The sequence below is a fragment of the Myotis nattereri genome (assembly GCF_964212035.1).
Source record: "Myotis nattereri genome assembly, chromosome: 17".
In the NCBI taxonomy this organism is placed as follows: domain Eukaryota; kingdom Metazoa; phylum Chordata; class Mammalia; order Chiroptera; family Vespertilionidae; genus Myotis; species Myotis nattereri.
In genome coordinates, this window is record NC_138092.1 from 40,133,437 (window position 1) to 40,151,002 (window position 17,566).

General features: G+C 42.1%; 2 protein-coding genes across 5 annotated transcripts in view; one reads left to right on the forward strand and one right to left on the reverse strand.

Annotated features, from left to right (window-relative positions):
- Nucleotides 1-11,185, reverse strand: part of ELOC (elongin C) — a 27,737-nt gene extending 16,552 nt beyond the window's left edge. Inside the window, exon 1 of one of the 4 annotated variants that reach the window (XM_081111022.1) lies at nt 10,374-11,185. The gene's annotated coding sequence lies outside the window, so the exon portion shown is untranslated. Of the gene's footprint in view, nt 1-5,817; nt 6,080-6,123; nt 7,326-10,373 lie in introns of those variants that run through there. The other 3 variants (XM_081111024.1, XM_081111023.1, XM_081111021.1) reach the window with 3 other exon arrangements.
- Nucleotides 10,614-17,566, forward strand: TMEM70 (transmembrane protein 70). The gene is made up of 3 exons (XM_081111016.1): nt 10,614-10,926; nt 12,314-12,419; nt 17,034-17,566. The coding sequence occupies exons 1-3, from the start codon at nt 10,732-10,734 to the stop codon at nt 17,489-17,491; spliced, it is 759 nt and encodes a 252-aa protein (XP_080967142.1). The 5' UTR covers nt 10,614-10,731; the 3' UTR covers nt 17,492-17,566.

Here is a 17,566-nt window from a genome sequence, read left to right on the forward strand (position 1 = left end):
GAAGGAAGTGACTAAGGAAGGAGACAATATTCTTTCACAATAGAATTAAGTCAATATGAATTCTAATTCTTTTTTAAAAAAAATATATTTGTATTGATTTCAGAGAGGAAGGGAGAGGGGGAGGGAGATAGAAACATCAATGATGAGAGAATCACCGGTCTGCTTCCTGCATGTCCCACCAAGGGATCAAGCCCCCAACCAGGGCATGTGCACTGACAGGGAATCAAACCTCCTGGTTCATGGGTCAACACTCAACCACTGAGCCACATCTGCCGGGCATGAATTCTAATTTTTAAAACAATTTAATTTTAAAGACTGCAGGGTACAGACACATTTTGTGAAATTATGATAACCAAAACATCAATCTCACATTTTTTGCACACTACCATAAACTGCTAATTATAATGCAAGTGTATGAAACATGTATTTCTCCTGTATGTACATGATTTCTGGAATTTCATGTTTCCTAGAACTAATTCAGTTATCTTGGACTTTCTATCTTGAGACGCAAATAGGTTAAGTTGTAAGATTTGTTTCTTCACTTTCTAAATGAAAAAAAAAAAAGAAAAAAAAAGGGCTAAATTGCATCTTTAAGTCCCTTTCAGCTCTACCATTTCATGACTGAACCCATCAGAAATTCATCCTCTCTCTACTACAAATGCCTGGAACTCCCAATTTCCCATCTTTCTTAAGGAGAGAGGCTCCCATACAGCACAGAACTTTCTGGCTCTAGCCTTGTGTTTCCACTGAGTCTATTTCACCCCTGGAACCTACCTAATCTCCCTGAGAGAATGATCTCCAAATTCCTTTGTTTTGGTTTGAAAGGTATGAGCAAGTATTCCCACTATATAGTATATACTTAAGTATAGATTCTTGCATTATAAAATGATTTAAAAATATTTTTTATTGATTTCAGAGAGGAAGGGAGAGAGAGAGAGAGAGAGAGAGAGAGAGAGAGAGAGAGAGAGAAACCATCAATGATGAGAGAGAATCATTGATCGGCTGCCTCCTGCACACCCCCTACTGGGGATCAAGCCTGCAACCTGGGCATGTGCCCTTGACCGGACTCAAACTTGGGACCCTTCAGTTCGCAGGCTGACACTATCTACTGAGCCAAACTGGCTAGGGCATGACAAGATCAATCTTTAACAGAGCTTATAGTCTTTTTGTATCTAAGATAAGGTATCATTAAAATGTCAGGATAACTTGTAACTTCCCTTTTTTCTGGACCCGCTCAGGGCACAACCAAATGCCCTGGGCGCCAGGACAGATATCACAAACTCCTTCACAGTTATTGTTATCTTTATCGTGTTAATTGTTGATTTAACTATTCTGCACCCACCTAAGTAAAAGAAGTGTCTATCACAGTAATGGCGAACCTATGACACGTGATTTTCACCTCTGACACGCGAACTCATTTTTTTGGTTGATTTTTCTTTGTTAAATGGCATTTAAATATATAAAATAAATATCAAAAATATAAGTTTGTTTTACTATGGTTGCAAATATCAAAAAATTTCTATATGTGACACAGCACCAGAGTTAAGTTAGGGTTTTTCAAAATGCTGATACGCCGAGCTCAAAAGGTTTGCCATCACTGGTCTATCATTTTATTCTTTATCCAGTCCCAGAGGACCGCCCCCACTGTCTCCCCATCTCTAATCTATCACCAATGGATTTCATGTAATGAAATTAGGCCGCGCCCACAGCCCGAAACCACATCCATCTCCTCCTTTGATTGCAAGGTTTAAAAAATAGATGAAAAAACTGCCATTCTCTGGAGCATTATCCCAATACGTTAAGATTTTGCTTCCCAGAAATTGTCAACAGTTTGGCTCAAATAACTCACAAAAATTCTTTACAGGTTTGAATGTTCTTACATTAACTATATATATATATATATATATATATATGTGTGTGTGTGTATATATGTGTATATATATATATATATACACACACACACACACACACACACACAAATAAAAAGAAAAAACAAAACAGTATATGCATATATTTAGAATGGTCGATAATTATATGTTTTCTTATATTTATTTGCTCATCCCACATCTCATTGTCCTTATATCCCTAACTCCCTGCCCTCCACCAAACCCAATTTTCTGCCTAACTCAGGTCTCAACAAAAGAGACAACCATTCTGGCTGGTCTTAACTTTAAATTCATGCCTATACGTTAAACAGGAACTTGACATTGTATTGATCCTAGAAAAATGGATTTTCTACTCTGAGAAAATTTACAGCTTCCTCAAAATCTCCAACACCCATCTCCTCCCTGGCCTGACCACTTGTTTCTTCAAGAAAATGGAAATAGCCCTGGTCGGTGTGGCTCAGTAGGTTGGAGTGTCAGGGCTCCAAAAGAGGTGGCGGGTTCCATTCCTGGTCAGAGCACATACCTAGGTTGCATGTTTAATCCCCGTTGGGGTGAGTGTAGGAGGCAACCGACATCTCTCTCTCTCTCCCTCCCTCCTTCCCTGTGAAAAAAACAAACACAGCAAAAAACGGAAACAATCACTTCAATTGCCTTGTCTTTCCCCCTTCATCCTACCTGCATGTATACACCATATAGTCTTTCTACCCTTCTGTTTCAAAAATTAAATGGAAACCATCCTTCTATCCAAGACCAACCTTTCCACTTGAGCACATACATCTATCCAGGGCTTGTGGTCATTACTTTCATGAGTACATGAAAATGCTGTAACATCGCCACCATCCTCTTCTTAACCTACTCTAATCACTTCTGGCCCACTAGTTCATTCAAAGGGCTCTTACCAAATTTCAACTACTTTATTTGGTCACATGATGAATATACAATCCTCATCCTCTGAAGCAGGGCTTACAGTTGACTGCTGCCTCCTTCCTGAAACATTTCCTTCCCCTAGTGTCACAGACGCCACATTCTTTTGTTTCCATCACGGCTGGCTCTTCTGGCTGGAGTGCTCCCACACATCTGCCCTCTTCTCCACTAACTCTCCACTCAATGTCCTCCCGGCAGCCCAAAGATTTAAATATCACCTATAAAACCTGACTCCCAGATTATCTCCCTAGCCAGACATCTTCCCCGAGAAACAACTGTGGAAATCCAACTTGGCTACTGCACATATTCTGAGCTGTATACTAGATCAAACTCAGATCTCGATTTATTCCTCAGAAACCAGTGCATCCACCCCAGCCCTCATTTCAGTAAATGGCACTACTGTTCACCCAGATGCTTGGGCAAAACAGTTGATTTCTCAAAAAAAAATTGGGGTGGGGGGTTCTAGACACGAAGGCAAGACCATTTGGCTATATCTTAAAATTATATTCCAAATCAAACTACTTCTCACTAACTACAATTCTACATCTCTAGGTCAAGCCACCACTTCTCAACTGGACTACTGTTAGGGGCAAAAATAGAAGATTGGGGACGAGCTATGGTTATGGGAAATATTAACCATGCTCTGTTAACCATGACTGCCTTGTGTTGGTTAGAGAAAGGACATTCTGACCTGGCTGGGAGTTGTGCCACCAGGATCTGGGAGTCAACCTTGGAACCATTCTCATTCGAGGATTGCCTATTATCATGGAAAGATTAACAACTTTGTTGCCCAAACAAGGAGTCCCACCCCAGCCTCCTACTTCCCCATATAATCCTTGTCCTACCCTATCTAAGCAGCTGGCTTATGGGGGCGCTGCAGGGCAGATTTTTGTGGATGACCTGCTGTTCTCCCATACTGCCCGCAGTACTGGAATAAACACTCACATATGATTCAATCCCATCTCTGCTTAGACTCAAGTAGTGACAGGCAGTACAGACCCACTGATTGTCCGGTTACACTAACACAAACCTCCTTAGGAGTTGGTTTCCTCACGTTCCTCCAATCTGGTCTATTCTCCACCCAACAACCAGTCATCAAAAGCATAAATCAGATGTTCCTTCCCTGTACAAAATCCTCTCATTACAAAATCCAGTTTCTCATTACAAACAGAAAAATGAATATCAAGTTCCATCTTATTTAGTCCTTATCAATCACTCTGACCTCATTTCCCATCACTATACACCAGCCACACTGGCATCCTTGGAATTATAACAGGCCAAGCTCATCCCTTCCTTAAGGTCTTTGCTTTTGCAGTTACTGCTATCTTAAATTTCTTTCCTCATATCCTCCTCATCATTGAGGTCTTCATGCAAAACATCGACTCCTCAGACAGGTAGATCTTCTTTGTTCACTTCCCTATCAAAATTAGACACCCTCACTAGTCACTCTATCTTGATCTAACTCTGATCTTGCTATATTTTCTTCACATTTATCACCACCTGAAACTACTGTATACTTACTTATTGTATATCCTCTTCTTTTAAAAAAAAAAATCTTATTAACTTCAGAGAGGAAGGGAGAGGGAGAGAGAGAAGCAATGATGATAGCGGATCATGGATCCGCTGCCTCCTGCACGTCCCCCACTGGGGACCCAGCCGGCAACCAACGCACATGCCCTGACTGGGAATCCAACCATGACCAGCTGACATCCAACCACTGAGCAACACCAGCGGGCTGGGCTGGGCTTTTTCTGACCTTATGAACAGTAAGCATTTAGCACAGGTTAGCTAAAATTCATTAAACACGTATCAGTGTAACTGCAAAGACTTTCCAGTTTATTTCCTAGTACTGAAAAATCGACCCAAAAACCCCAAACAGCACTTTATAAGACATAAACTAATACTACTTTAGAACTTGATATATAAGGTGATTCTAACTTCTGATCACAAGTTATTGCCTAATTATATTACAAAACTACCATAGAGTCATGAAACTGGCATACTCAATTTGAAATAAATTTATATATATATATATATATATATATATATATATACATATACACATACACAATACATATTTTTTGGAGTGGTAGATAATAAGTCTCATACATAAGGAAAAAAGGGTAATCATTTACGAATTAAGTATGAACCCCAAATCGCTGGCAATAACCGATAATATCCCCGATGACTGGATCATAGCCCTTGCCTTGCCATTATCATCTCCGGAATGAATGACTCCACGTGTAAACTGCGATGTTTCAGCATCATCAATCAGACAATGTAAAGGTTAGAGAATTATCGTTTTAGTCCACTAAACAGAAAAGGAAAACAACTACTGGGGGGATTGAAGAGCAAATCTGGCAGTTTGAAAATAACTAGTTATTTCGGTGGTTTTCTCCTCTGAAGGCGCCGCAGAACAGAAATACTGGCATTAGTGACACGAAGACCACAGCTCTAGGTTACTAACGAGGTTTTCGTTTCATGGGAGAAACTCCACGGCCACCGGACCTGACACCAGACGCCTCCCTCCAGACACGACGGGGAGGGAGATGCGCGACGACAGCCTCAAGCCACCGAGTCGGGCCGAGGTCGCCGGGTAAGCGGCCCGGAAGGGAGACTTCTCGGGGTCCCGCAGCCGGGAAGAGCGAGGGCCTCTCTCCGGGGTAGGGACTGCCTCCCAGAAAAGGGCGACTCTCGGCGCACTCGGGGAACGCACACACAAAAAGCGACCGAGCTGCCGGATTCCACGCTCCCCGCGCTCAGCCCCGTCCCCCCGGCCGCCGCCCCACCTCCGCCTTTTTTCCGAGCCCCCAAGACGGCGCCGGGAGAGGGCCCGCCGCCCTCTCCTCCCCTCCCCCAAACCAGGGGCAGAGGAGGCCCCGGGAGGTCGGAAGCTTCCGTTCCTTCCCCGCCCAAATGGGAAGAGGTGGGCAGCGGGGCAGCGAGCGCGCCCGGTCCGAGCCCCCCTCGCTCTCCACGCGTTCCCTCCCCACAGCCCGAGACTCACTCGTCAGTCCCACAGCCACCGCAGCCACCGCGCCGGGTCCCGCGCACCTCCACAGCCCCCACGCCAGGGCCACCCCCCCACCCCCACAAGCCTGCCGCCGTGGGTTCCGGGGCACTTGGAGGAATCACTTCCGGCGGGTCACCGACGCTCTGTACCACGCGCGGGAGATTAGTATCCGGCGAGGCGGGGAGGGCGCGGCCTACTTTCAGCCACAGCGCCCCCTTCCCTTCTCCCAGTATCACTGGCAAATCTCAACCAATCCGACACCAGGTCTCCCGGTTCCCAGCATGCAGCGCCGACCCTGACCCATTTTCCGCAGGGATCGCGTTCTCAGAGCCGAGCACGTGGGCCGAGGCCGCACACTGCATCCTGGGATTTGTAGTTGCTCCGGCGAGTCGGTCGGTGTTTGGTTCAGGCAGCAGCGCGTCCTGGGACTTGTAGTTTCTCACTCCGGCTCTTAAGATTTGGGCGATTTTAGAGCTTGTCCCTGCCTCTCGTTTTGGGGGTACGCCTGGAGGCCGGAGACTGTAGAGGAAAGATCGAAAGGTGCGAGTGTGGTTTCGAAGCTGACAAGATCGTGTTCTTTAGGAAGCAACATGTATCTTTTGTGTCCTTTTGTGAGAAGTTGCGGTGCGCGTTGAAGAGCATCTCAACTGCTCGCGCAATCGGCTGGCCTCATTTCCTCCCTTCCCGGTACGGTTCACTGTTTTCCGAAAAGTAAGCACATTTCCCCCGCCCGCCACCCCGTCCCCACCCAGCGCCGGGGTTGCTCAGCGCTTCTAGATTCTGAGATCATTCACAGAAATTCCAGGCGTCTGCCTGCCGCCAGTACTCCTGTACTCCGTTCTGAGACCTTCTTTGTCGCTCCACGCCCCCTCTCTTGCTCTCGGGTTCCCTGGCTCTCTCTCGACGCGCCCATCCTTTTTATTTGCTCCCTGTGTGTGGTCAACATCAGGCACCCTTCCCGAAAGGCTGAAACAGCTAAATATTCACCCTCTGTGTACACGACCGTGGCACGTAGGGCCAAGCAGCTCACCACTGCAAGTTGCTCAACTAGGCGCTGTGGTGTAACAACGTCCCTAAACGGAAAGAGACGATCCAAAGTTTGTTGACCTAATTAATGACTTGCGTGCGGGAAGACATTTTTAGTTAATTTGGCAGATAAACTGTATTGCTTTTTACAGAAAGACTGCCCTGGGTTAACTTATCAAACAAAGCCTTTGCAAACATCGTGAAAGTTCGTTGGCGGTGATGGTATTCGGAGTTCGGTGGGAGGAGACGCAGTGCGGTGAGAAGAGGAGGCTGCGGGCCCATTTTCAATCAGAGCTTTCCTCCTTTTCCTTCTGAAGTGTCCTTTTCTCGCCTATCTTGCCTTTTTCCCTCACTCCATTATGGAATGATAGAATTTTCCAGGTGAGGATACGGAGGCTAGCTAAAGCCAAATTGAAGGCTAGAATCTAGTCCAGGACTTTTTTCTTCTTTTGTGCAAAATTAAAAATTTTTATTTATGTAATCAATATAATACATGCTTATTATAAAAAATGCAGAAATCGCAGATGTTTTGTTTTTTCCATGAGCGTTTACATAGATAGATCATGCACTTGATTTTTTCTGAGGTGTAGCTTGTATGGTTGACAGGAAGCCACTGCCAGGATAGAATAAGAGAGACAGAATGGTTTCTTGTAGGCAAAGGTGTCAGACATGGGTGCGTTTGGTCACTCTATGAGTTTAATTTGTATGCAGAACATATACAAAAAAGTTAGATAGACTCAGAGGAAGGAAGAGTGAGAATTGGTAAAAGGAATATCAAAAACAAAATATGCATGTGACACCATCTTGCTGGCAGAAAGTAGCAAAGATTTGAAATGATTTTTGATAAAAGTGAAAGAAGAAAGTGCCAAAGCTGGACTGCATTGGAACATCGAGAAGGCAAAAAATCATAACTACAGAAGAAATACACAGCTTTCACATAGACATTGAAATTGTTTAAAATTTTGTTTAACCCTGGTTCTCTCATCAATTCAGATAGAGCCTGCAACCAAGAAATCAAGACCAGGCTGAAACTTGGAAGGGCAGCAGAGGAAGAATCTGGAAAGACCACCAAGAGCAAAGATGTGTGATTAGAGTCCAAGCCTGAGATCACCCACACCCTCGTATTCCCAGCTCCTATGTATGGATGTGAAGATGGCAGACAGGAAAAAGGCTGATAGGAAATACGGTGTTGGAGGAGCGCTTGATGGATACCATGAATTGCCAGGAAGATGAACAAGTAGATCCTAGAGAAAATTAAGCCTGAAACATTATTGGAGGCAAATGACAAAACTGAACCTGTCCTATTTTGGGCACATCATGAGAAGGCAGGGTTCTTTGAAAAAGATAATAATGCTGGGGAAAATAGAAGGCTGCAGGAAAAGAGGAAGACCAACTATGAGATGGATTGATTCCATATAAGAAGCCACAGGCTGACTCTACAGGAGGTGAGCAGGGCTGTTGAGGACAGGACATTGTGGATGTCACTCTCATGGGATAGACAGGAGCCAGAGCTGCCTCAGCAGCATGTAACGCACACTGTATATGTGGGGTTCTGTATACTGTTTCCTTTCCAACTTAACAAACCTCAAAAACTCAAATGTCCGTAACCAAATCCTCCACAGCATCATTTAAAATGTCAGTGTAGAATTATATTGCATAAATGCACCATGACTCACTTAATTATTTCCTTAATACTGGCTATTTACCTTATTTCCATTTTAAATCACTTTAAGTAATGCTGTGTTCAGTATCTCTGCAGAAATCTTTGGCCATGTTTCTGATTATTTCTTTAGAATATGAACATTTTAAAAGATTTTGATAATCTGTTGACAAATTTTTTTTTTCCTAGAAAGATCCTCCCAGTATATGATTTAAATCAGTAATGTATAAAGAAGTATTTAGGGTTTTTATAAATATACTAGCTTTACCAAATTTTTTTTTCATTTTTTTCCATCATGCCATTCTGATCTTAAGCTCACCTTAAAGGATGGGAAGGATATTGGTGAATGGGGAGGAAAGACAGCTAAAAAAACAAAAATTACATACAGTAATGATGGCCAGTCTGAAAGTGACAGCCATTTTCAATTTTTCCATCAGCCTCTATTTTTAAGGGAACCTCTGAGGTGATATGAACAAGGAATCAAAGCTTATTTCTTAAATAGCAAAAAAAAAAAAATTAAATATCATTCAAGTAGTTTACATTCAACAAATGTCTCTAAATTACTAGACTTGGGAAATTTATTTTAACAATGCATAACAATTCCCTATAATTTTATAGCACAGTCTTCAGAATATGATTTCATTTTAGCTATTTAGAAACCTTGAGAAGTAGACCAAATGTTTTACTTACTGACTATATTTGTAGGATGAAGCTAAGCTTAACAGGAGATAAAAATGCAGGTTTTTCTCAGCATATTGTTAAAGTAATCGAAGAGAAGGCTATTAGACTGAGATGACTCTGGTACTTGGTAGCCTAGTAAGGAAACCAAAACCTAAGCCAGAGTCAATTCCTGTAAATGCTTCAACAAGGATAAGACCAACCACCAATTATAAACAGCCGACTAAGTTTTCCCAAATAACCCAACTGCTCAACTTACAGCCAATCAGATAATTGTTTGCTTTGTCTGTGCATGTTGTCTATAAAAGCCTTGCCTTTAGCTCTGGTCAGTTGAGCTTTCCTAACCACTTCCAGTTTGGTACTGCCTGATTTGAATAAATTTTTGCTCAAATAAACTCAAAATTCTTAATATGCCTCAGTTTATCTTTTTAACAATATTAAAGAAAAAGTTAAATATGTATCAGTAAAATAACGGGTAAATGATGATGTTTGCCTACTAATTACACTGATGAGAAGAGTTCTTACAATGTAAGTGGGTAACTTTCAGAATGAAATTATTCATAAAGAAGTAGTATAATTTCATCCTTCTGGGTACCCAGAGAAAGTGGACAGGAGTTGCCAAGGTGATATTATTTTAGACTATTAGCTTGTTCTCCTCTTATGCAAATCACATGCTGAGTCAAAACCAGTTTCCAACTAGTAAACGAAAGTGTGCTTTTACTAGTTGGCTGCTCATCCTTCCAGACGAAGCTGAACGGGATGCTTCTAGACAGTGTGAGGCCAGATTAATCATGATGTGGTATGGCCTTTTGTGAATTGGTCTATTTAATTATATTTTAGCTTATTTATAAGTGTTTCCTTCACTACGTGAGTACTGTGGATTCCCAATTATATCCAGTATCTTTGAATCCTCTGCTAACAATCCTAATAGACGCTGAAGCACTTCAACAAGTAGGGAATGAGTGTGTACACGGATGTGAATGATTCCACAAGACAAATTTAACAAGTATGAACATTCTATGAAACGAGTTCCATTCACTTTCTAGCAACCCACTGGTTGCATTTTCGTTCAAATCCTATAGTGTTACTGTTCCTCTGGGTCAACAGGCTAGATAGAATCACTTTCCGCAAAGAAAACAGTGTTTTGGGCCTAGAAAATGACGCCCATAAGAATGAAAGATTTAACCTTGGCTTCCAGGCTTTGTCCTTCGCGCGTGGTTCTCCCCAGTCCTTCCTCTCTGTCGTGCGGGGCGCCAGGCTCTGGGACCGGGAAGCCCCGCGCGCAGCTGGGCGTTTGCGGGTTGCGGCAGCTAGCGGCCGGTGTCGCGGCGTTATAGCTCCGCGGACAGGGAACGCGCGCGACCCGAGGGAAGGTTGCTGGCGGACCGCATATTCGGCGCACCTGCGGCGGCCAATCCGGGCCGGTGGGCTCCAGGGGGGCGCGGCCAGCGTGACCCTTTCGGGGCCGCCGTCGGGTGAGGAGCCGGCCTTCGGGGTTCCCGGCGGGCGCGCAGCGCGGCCCGTCGCCACTCCTCACGCGCGGGATGCTGCTTTTGGCGTTGGGCGGCCCGTTGGCGGCCGGACGGCGGCTCTGCGGGCAGAAGGCGACGCCGTGGGCGGCCATCGCGTTCCGAGGCCTCAGGGCGGCCGTCTCTCGGGGGCCCTCCGGCAGCTCCTCCGGGCCGGTCGGCGGTGGGAGCGCTGGGCGGTGGCCTTTCCGGCGTCCCGCGCCAGCGCAGGTCGGAGGCGGAGGGCTTGCGGGCCGGAGTAAGGGAGGGGAATGGGCGCAGCGTCCTACCTGGGGAGCCCGGCTCTCAGACGGCTTCTCCCCACGCTGGCCGGTGGCTGTGGTGCGGCCGGAGCCCTCTGCGGGGGCCGCACGAGTAGCCGGACTCGGCCCGGGAACAGCCCGTGCGCCCGGGCACCACGGCTCCCGCGGGGCTCGGCGCGTCCTTCGGGAAGGGGTGGTTCTCTGCGTGGGTCCGAGCACTTCACAGCAGTTTGCCCTTTTTGCAGAAGCTCAGACGGGTTAATTTGCAACATATATCCATGCAAATTATATCCCGAATTACGGACTTGGATAACCTGACTTTGAGTTTTTTTAAAAACTATATTTTAGAGAGAGGGAGAGGCATATAGAGATAGAAACATCGATTGGCTGCCTCCTGCACTCCCTCCACTCGGGGTCCAGCCTGCAATCCCGGGACGTGCCCTGACCTGACCGGGAATCGAACCGCGACCTTCCCGTTCATAGGTCCGTGCACAATCACCGAGCCACACCCGTGGGGCTGAGTTGGGGTTTTTTTATTTGGTGGCTCTATTTTTAGGCATTCGTTTGCTCCCTGGAAAAAGGGGGATGGAGATGCTAATCCTCTCATTTTAATCAGTCAGTTGTCTTCTGATCCTGCCCGGTGGAATACCAGGATTAGCAGACATGGTTGAAATTGGAAACTAATTATATTTCAGCAGAAAGGAATTGGGCATGCCTTTTGAAGTCTGTGGGCTGTGAAATTCATTTTCCGATGCTCCGGGGACTCCTGTTCCCATGAAATTTGATGTTGGGTTTCAAGTAATATGGTTTCCTTAAAAGGAGCAAGGGATGCCAGGGGATAGGTCCAGGGCCTTCAAGACTTACTCTAGACTTACTCTTTTTTTTGTTTTGTTTTGTACTAGCTATAGTATAAATATTTTAGAAGTAATAAAAACATTCTGGAATTTACACAATCTGATTTTTCAGTGTTTTACTTACATTAATAAAATTTTTGTTTTTGAAGAGCAAATGCATGTAACTCTGACAATCAAACGAGGGTGATGTTCTCATTAACAGTGGAATAGAAGGAACTATTCCAGTGAAGTTTTTATATGTTCAAGGTCACACTATTTAAAAAGCTTGAAGCTGGGACGCAAACCTAGGCCTTCAAATTCCAACTTAACATGGGTCTACTTATGACGGGACTTAAGGAAAGCCATTCTATTAGCAAGTTTGGTATCTTTAGCTCTAGATTTGGGAGAGTTCCTTACATCACCTCATGTGACAAGTTCTCTTCATTATCTTATTTTTTTTAAATTTAAAAGTTGTTCTAAATACAATTAATTATCTACTTATAAAGGTCTCTGTTTCAATAGATACCCATTTGTTGGGAAAGATGTGTTCGATGCTTATACAAACAAGTTGAAAAATCAGAAGACGGAAGACTGATTTATACTGGGAATTTGGCCCGAACAGTATTTGGTGGGTAATCAGAAATGATGGTATTGTCTTTTCCTTTTAATTGTTAAAAAAAAAAAAATGCTCTTAGTATGTGCTACTTTAGCACCTCTTAATTGCAAGACAAGGAAATATTAAACTATAATTTGTTTTCTTGTGGCTTGTTGATAGAAGATTTAGAGGTTGAGACCTTTGCATATTTAGATTTAAATAGATTTTTGAAGTCTGTTATGCCTTTTGATCTTATGGCTAGGTATTAAAGCTTCTTTCCTTTGGTCACCTCTTGGGATGTTTAACAACAAAACAGCAAAAAGTGTATATTCAGGTAACATTTGAATATACAGAAAAAAAGAAAATACCTCTGAAGAGGTTATTTTTTTTGGAATAAACATTTTATATATTTTAAAATTTGGCAGTTAAAATGAGCATGTAATACTTTTTTACATTTTTCTTAGGTCATCTTAGAACTTTCAACAAACATGCTTATTGTGGCTTTTCCAGGTGGTAGAGAATTATGGAGAAGGAAAAGATGGTGTGCTAAACTGCTGCAAATTTAAAACTCTTTCCTTAGATCATAATTTAGAATTTGGTATGGAACAATTTAGTAGAGAAGATCAGGAGAACTTAGGTATCTCATTATATAATCTTTAAAAAAGGTATAACCTGAACTATATGGAGGATTGTTTTTATAACCAAGTCCAACATTAGATTTCAACACTCACATTTGCATTTGTGTTTTTGATGATGCTGGTATCAATCAATCATTAAAATTTACTTTGGAAATCGGTGTGTTCTCTAGTGTCTGACACTAAAATAGAGTGCATTGAAAGTACATTTTTAGCTATTTAAAACTTTAGGAGTAAGGACAGGTTATTATCGCTATTGAGTGAAGTCCTGAAGTTATTCTAATAATCAATTTAGAAATTTCTTCAGAAGCCAATCCATGACTATGCCATTGAGCCTGTGCTGTGCCACATTTCTGGCCTGGGATACCGGGATTGATGCCACTGAGTTGTGTTAACAGTGATCCCCATCATAACCTTCCTCTGAACAGACACTGTTCCTGCAAATGCAGGAAAGTCATCAATTTATCTAATGTTCCCACTTGAATCCATTCTAGAAAGACGAGAATATTAATAGGAATTAATTTTGGTGTGAGTAGGATGTAATATTTGTCTAAGAGGAAATCTATCCAGGGTATTCAAAGTTCTAGAATTGTAACTTGTAGAGGAATTTAATATTCGATTTCTTTCAGTATTATGAAAATAGAAAGTCACTCTACTTATCAGGGATTAATATTTTTTTATGTGGAAACAGGGAGAAACATTTTTTCTATGTAAAATTAAGAGACATTAAGATATACATGCACCATTCTTGAAGGTTCTTTAACTACCAAATGGGTCCTAGTTTAAAGACACTTGCAGACATTTTGTTAATTCAGCAATAAGTACTTATGTCATAGTGTTCTCATTTAGGATGAGTAGACTTTAAACATGAGGAGCTGTGAAAGAAAGGCATCCCAGGCATGGAAGGAGTATGAGCAAAGGAAGATGGGAAAGCCTAGAACGTTTGTTTTTTTTTTTTAGAGGGAAAGACAAATATCGATGTAAGAGAAACACATTGATTGGTTGCCTCCTCCATGCCCCTGACCAGGGCCTGGGCTGGGGAGGAGCCAGTAACTGAGGTATGTGCCCTCGACCGGAATCAAACCTGGGACCCTTTGGTCCATAGGCTGACGCTCTATCCACCGAGCCAAACCGGCAAACGGCTAAGGCTATGTTTATTTCTTTCTGAAAAAATTTTAAGAGTTTATTTGAGCCAAACTGATGACATATACCAGGGAGCAAGACCTCAAATGCTCTTAGAATATGTTTAAAAAATAGTAATTACTTCAATCCAGGCAAAATAAAGTATATGTGTATATTAGTTTTCTAGGCCTCTTGTAATAAATTTCCAGGAACTTGGTGGCTTAAAACAACAGAAATTTATTCTCACAGTTTTGGAGGCTGGAAGTCTGAAGTCAAGGTGTTGACAGGACATGCTCTCTCTGAAGGCTCTGGGGAAGAATTCTTCCTTGCCTCTTCCAGCTTCTGGTAGCTCTCAGCACGACTTTCGTAGCTGCGTAACTCATCTGTGTTCCGCTTCACAGGGCCTTCTCTGTGTCTGTCCTGCCTATCCTTATAAGGATACCACCATTGGAGTTAGGGCCCACCCTAATCCAGTATGATCTCATCTCAATATTCATTCGTCTGCACAGACCCTATTTCCAAATAAGTTGACATTCTAAGATTCAGGGTGGACATAACTTTTGGGGGGATGCTATTCAACCCACTACACTGTGACAATGGGGAAAAAAGAGGTGGTTGGAAGCGCTGACGAGGCTTTAATATAGGAGGCAACTTGGTCCACATTGTATCCCATGTGTGTCAGTGTCATGGCGACTACTGTGAGAGGAAGGAATTATTTTTAAATTACCGATACAAGCCTTCAACCAGCAGTAATGGGTGAGAGTGTCTACGTTGTCCAACAGCGTCTGCTGTCAAACTTTGGGTTTTTGCCAGTTTGGGGGGAAATGGCATCTCATTGTGGTTTTTATTGCATGTTTCGTATGATTGAGGCTTGGCACCATTTAGTCTGTTTCAGGACCATGTGCATTTTTGTTTCAGTGAACTGCTTGCTTGTATTTCTTGCATGTTTGTACGGTGTTGGTTTTTTTCTTATCATATACTAGAAACATTTTATATATTGGGAGTGTTAACTGCATAGAAGTTGCAAATATTTTTCTCATTTGTCTATACTTGTTTATGGTGTTCATATCTATGTACATTTTAATGTGTTCAGATTTACCAGCCTTTCCCCCTGATTGCTTCAGTATTTTGAGTCATAATTAGAAAAGTTTTCATATTAGATTACAAAGGATTTCATGGATGTTTTCTTCCTATACCTCTATGATTTTATTTTTTTATATTTAAATCTCAGAATTATTTGGAATTTTCCTGATACATGGTATGAGGGATGGATTGAATTTTACCTTTTTCTGTATGGCTATCCAGCTGTCCCAGTACCACTTTTGCCCATTTATTTTATTTTATTATTATTATTTTTTAAATATATTTTATTGATTTTTTTACAGAGAGGAAGGGAGAGGGATAGAGAATTAGAAACATCGATGAGAGAGAAACACCGATCAGCTGCCTCCTGTATACTCCTCACTGGGGATGTGCCCGCAACCGAGGTACATGCCCTTGACCGGAATCAAACCTGGGAACCCTTGAGTCTGCAGGCCGACACTCTATCCACTGAGCCAAATTGGTTAGGCTTGCCCATTTATTTTAGATTAATCTTTATTCTGTACTAAATATCCATATACTATAAAGTTTATTTCTTGATTTTTCATTTTGTTCCATTGATCAGTCTGCTTTTTTATGCATCAGCACCATGCTTTTTTTTTTTTTTTACTCCTCACCTGAGGATATGTTTATTGATTTTTTTTTTTAGATAGAGAGGAAGGGAGAAAGGCGCGTGCGCCACACACACACACACACACACACACACACACACATCAATGTGAGAGAGAAACATCGGTTGGTTGCCTCTCAAACGTATCCCAACCAGAGACCAAACTCAACCTAGGTGTGTGCTCTGACAGGGGATCGAACCCTGGACCTTTCAGTGTACAGGACAATACGCCAATCAACTGAGTTACACCAGCCAGGGCAGTATCATGCTATCTTCATTACAGTCTTATGTTTCAGTGTCTAACATTCCCCTCCACTTTTTGTTTTTCCAAATTCACTTTATAATCAGTTTGTCTAAGGTATCAATTTGTCTATTTTCCAAACAGATGGTATTTTATTGGGATTATGTTAAAAGTATACATGCAAAGAAATTTACATTTAAAGTCATTTGTTTACTTATTGTGGTAAAACACATAACAAAATTTATCATTTTAACTATTGTTAATTATACAGTTCAGAAGTCATTGATGTTGAATCTTTCTAATATGATATGTTGAATACCTTTCCCATATATTTCAATCCACTGGTATTATTTTTATTTTTGGTAATTTGTTGTTTTAAGCTTGGGTTCTTAGCTAGATAAAGTTAGCCCCCCGTTTGAAGAATTTATATTATGTATGTACAGGTGCTTGTTAATAGAGAGTTTTATTTGATAATGTGCTGACTGAATTGATGGTTATAGTATTCATAAGGATCTTTGAGTGTTGTTAAATCTTTTATTGGGGAACTGAGGTAGAGGCCAGTTAATCCTAAAGCACATTTCCCATCTGGAGAGGCAGTGCGCTGGAATGGCCAATGGCCTGGACTTGAGTCACATGGCCTGGGTTTGAATCCCAGCACTGCCACTTGGTAGCTATGTGACATTGAACAAGGGCCTCATTTTCCCCATCTCAAATGATCTCATGTTAATAATTGTGCTTGTGTGTTATAGGGCTGTCTATAGATTTCATGAATAAAATATGTAGAGTGCTTCAGACAGAACCTGGAATGTTATAACACTTATGTGTTTTGTTTTAATGATGATATAGTAAGAAGAAATGTGGGAAATTAATTGGATAGGTTGATTGTTTTATAAAATTTAAAAGTATTAATCCTCTCCCTTTTTTTTTTTCCTGTTTAGGTGTGAAATGTTTCTCTTATTCTACAAGTGTGATCAGCCTTACATTTCTACCATACATTTTTGCCCAAAATAATGTTGTATTTGGAAGTCTGGCTTTGCAAATCTTATTTTATGGCATCATAGGAAGCTTTACAGTGATCACTCCAGTCCTGCTTCACTTAGTTACAAAAGGCTATGTCATTCGGTTGTACCATGAGGCCACGACAGATACTTACAAAGCCATTACTTACAATGTTTTGCTTTCAGAAACCAGTACTGTGTTTCAACAGAATGACGTGAAGATTCCAAGCAGCACACATCTGTTTACCACATTTTATGCTAAAACAAAATCACTGTTAGTTAATCCAGGTCTCTTTCCAAACCCCAAGGACTATGACCATCTAATGGGTTATGACAAACCATTCACTTTTGATTTGGAAGAAACCAGTGAAAAGAAACAGCTTGAGGACGAGAAATGAGTCTGTTGTTTTTATGTTTGTGCTTAAATGTGATTTATGTTCCTGTGAATAATAATAAAATTGCCTTTACTTTTG

What these genes read in the sequence shown, in the direction of transcription:
- TMEM70 (XM_081111016.1), top strand. Translation starts at nt 10,732, where the DNA reads ATGCTGCTTTTGGCGTTGGGCGGCCCGTTGGCGGCCGGACGGCGGCTC. An exon ending in GGCGTCCCGCGCCAGCGCAG is followed by an intron (nt 10,927 to 12,313) that starts GTCGGAGGCGGA and finishes CTGTTTCAATAG; the next exon opens with ATACCCATTTGTTGGGAAAG. An exon ending in TTTGGCCCGAACAGTATTTG is followed by an intron (nt 12,420 to 17,033) that starts GTGGGTAATCAG and finishes TTTCCTGTTTAG; the next exon opens with GTGTGAAATGTTTCTCTTAT.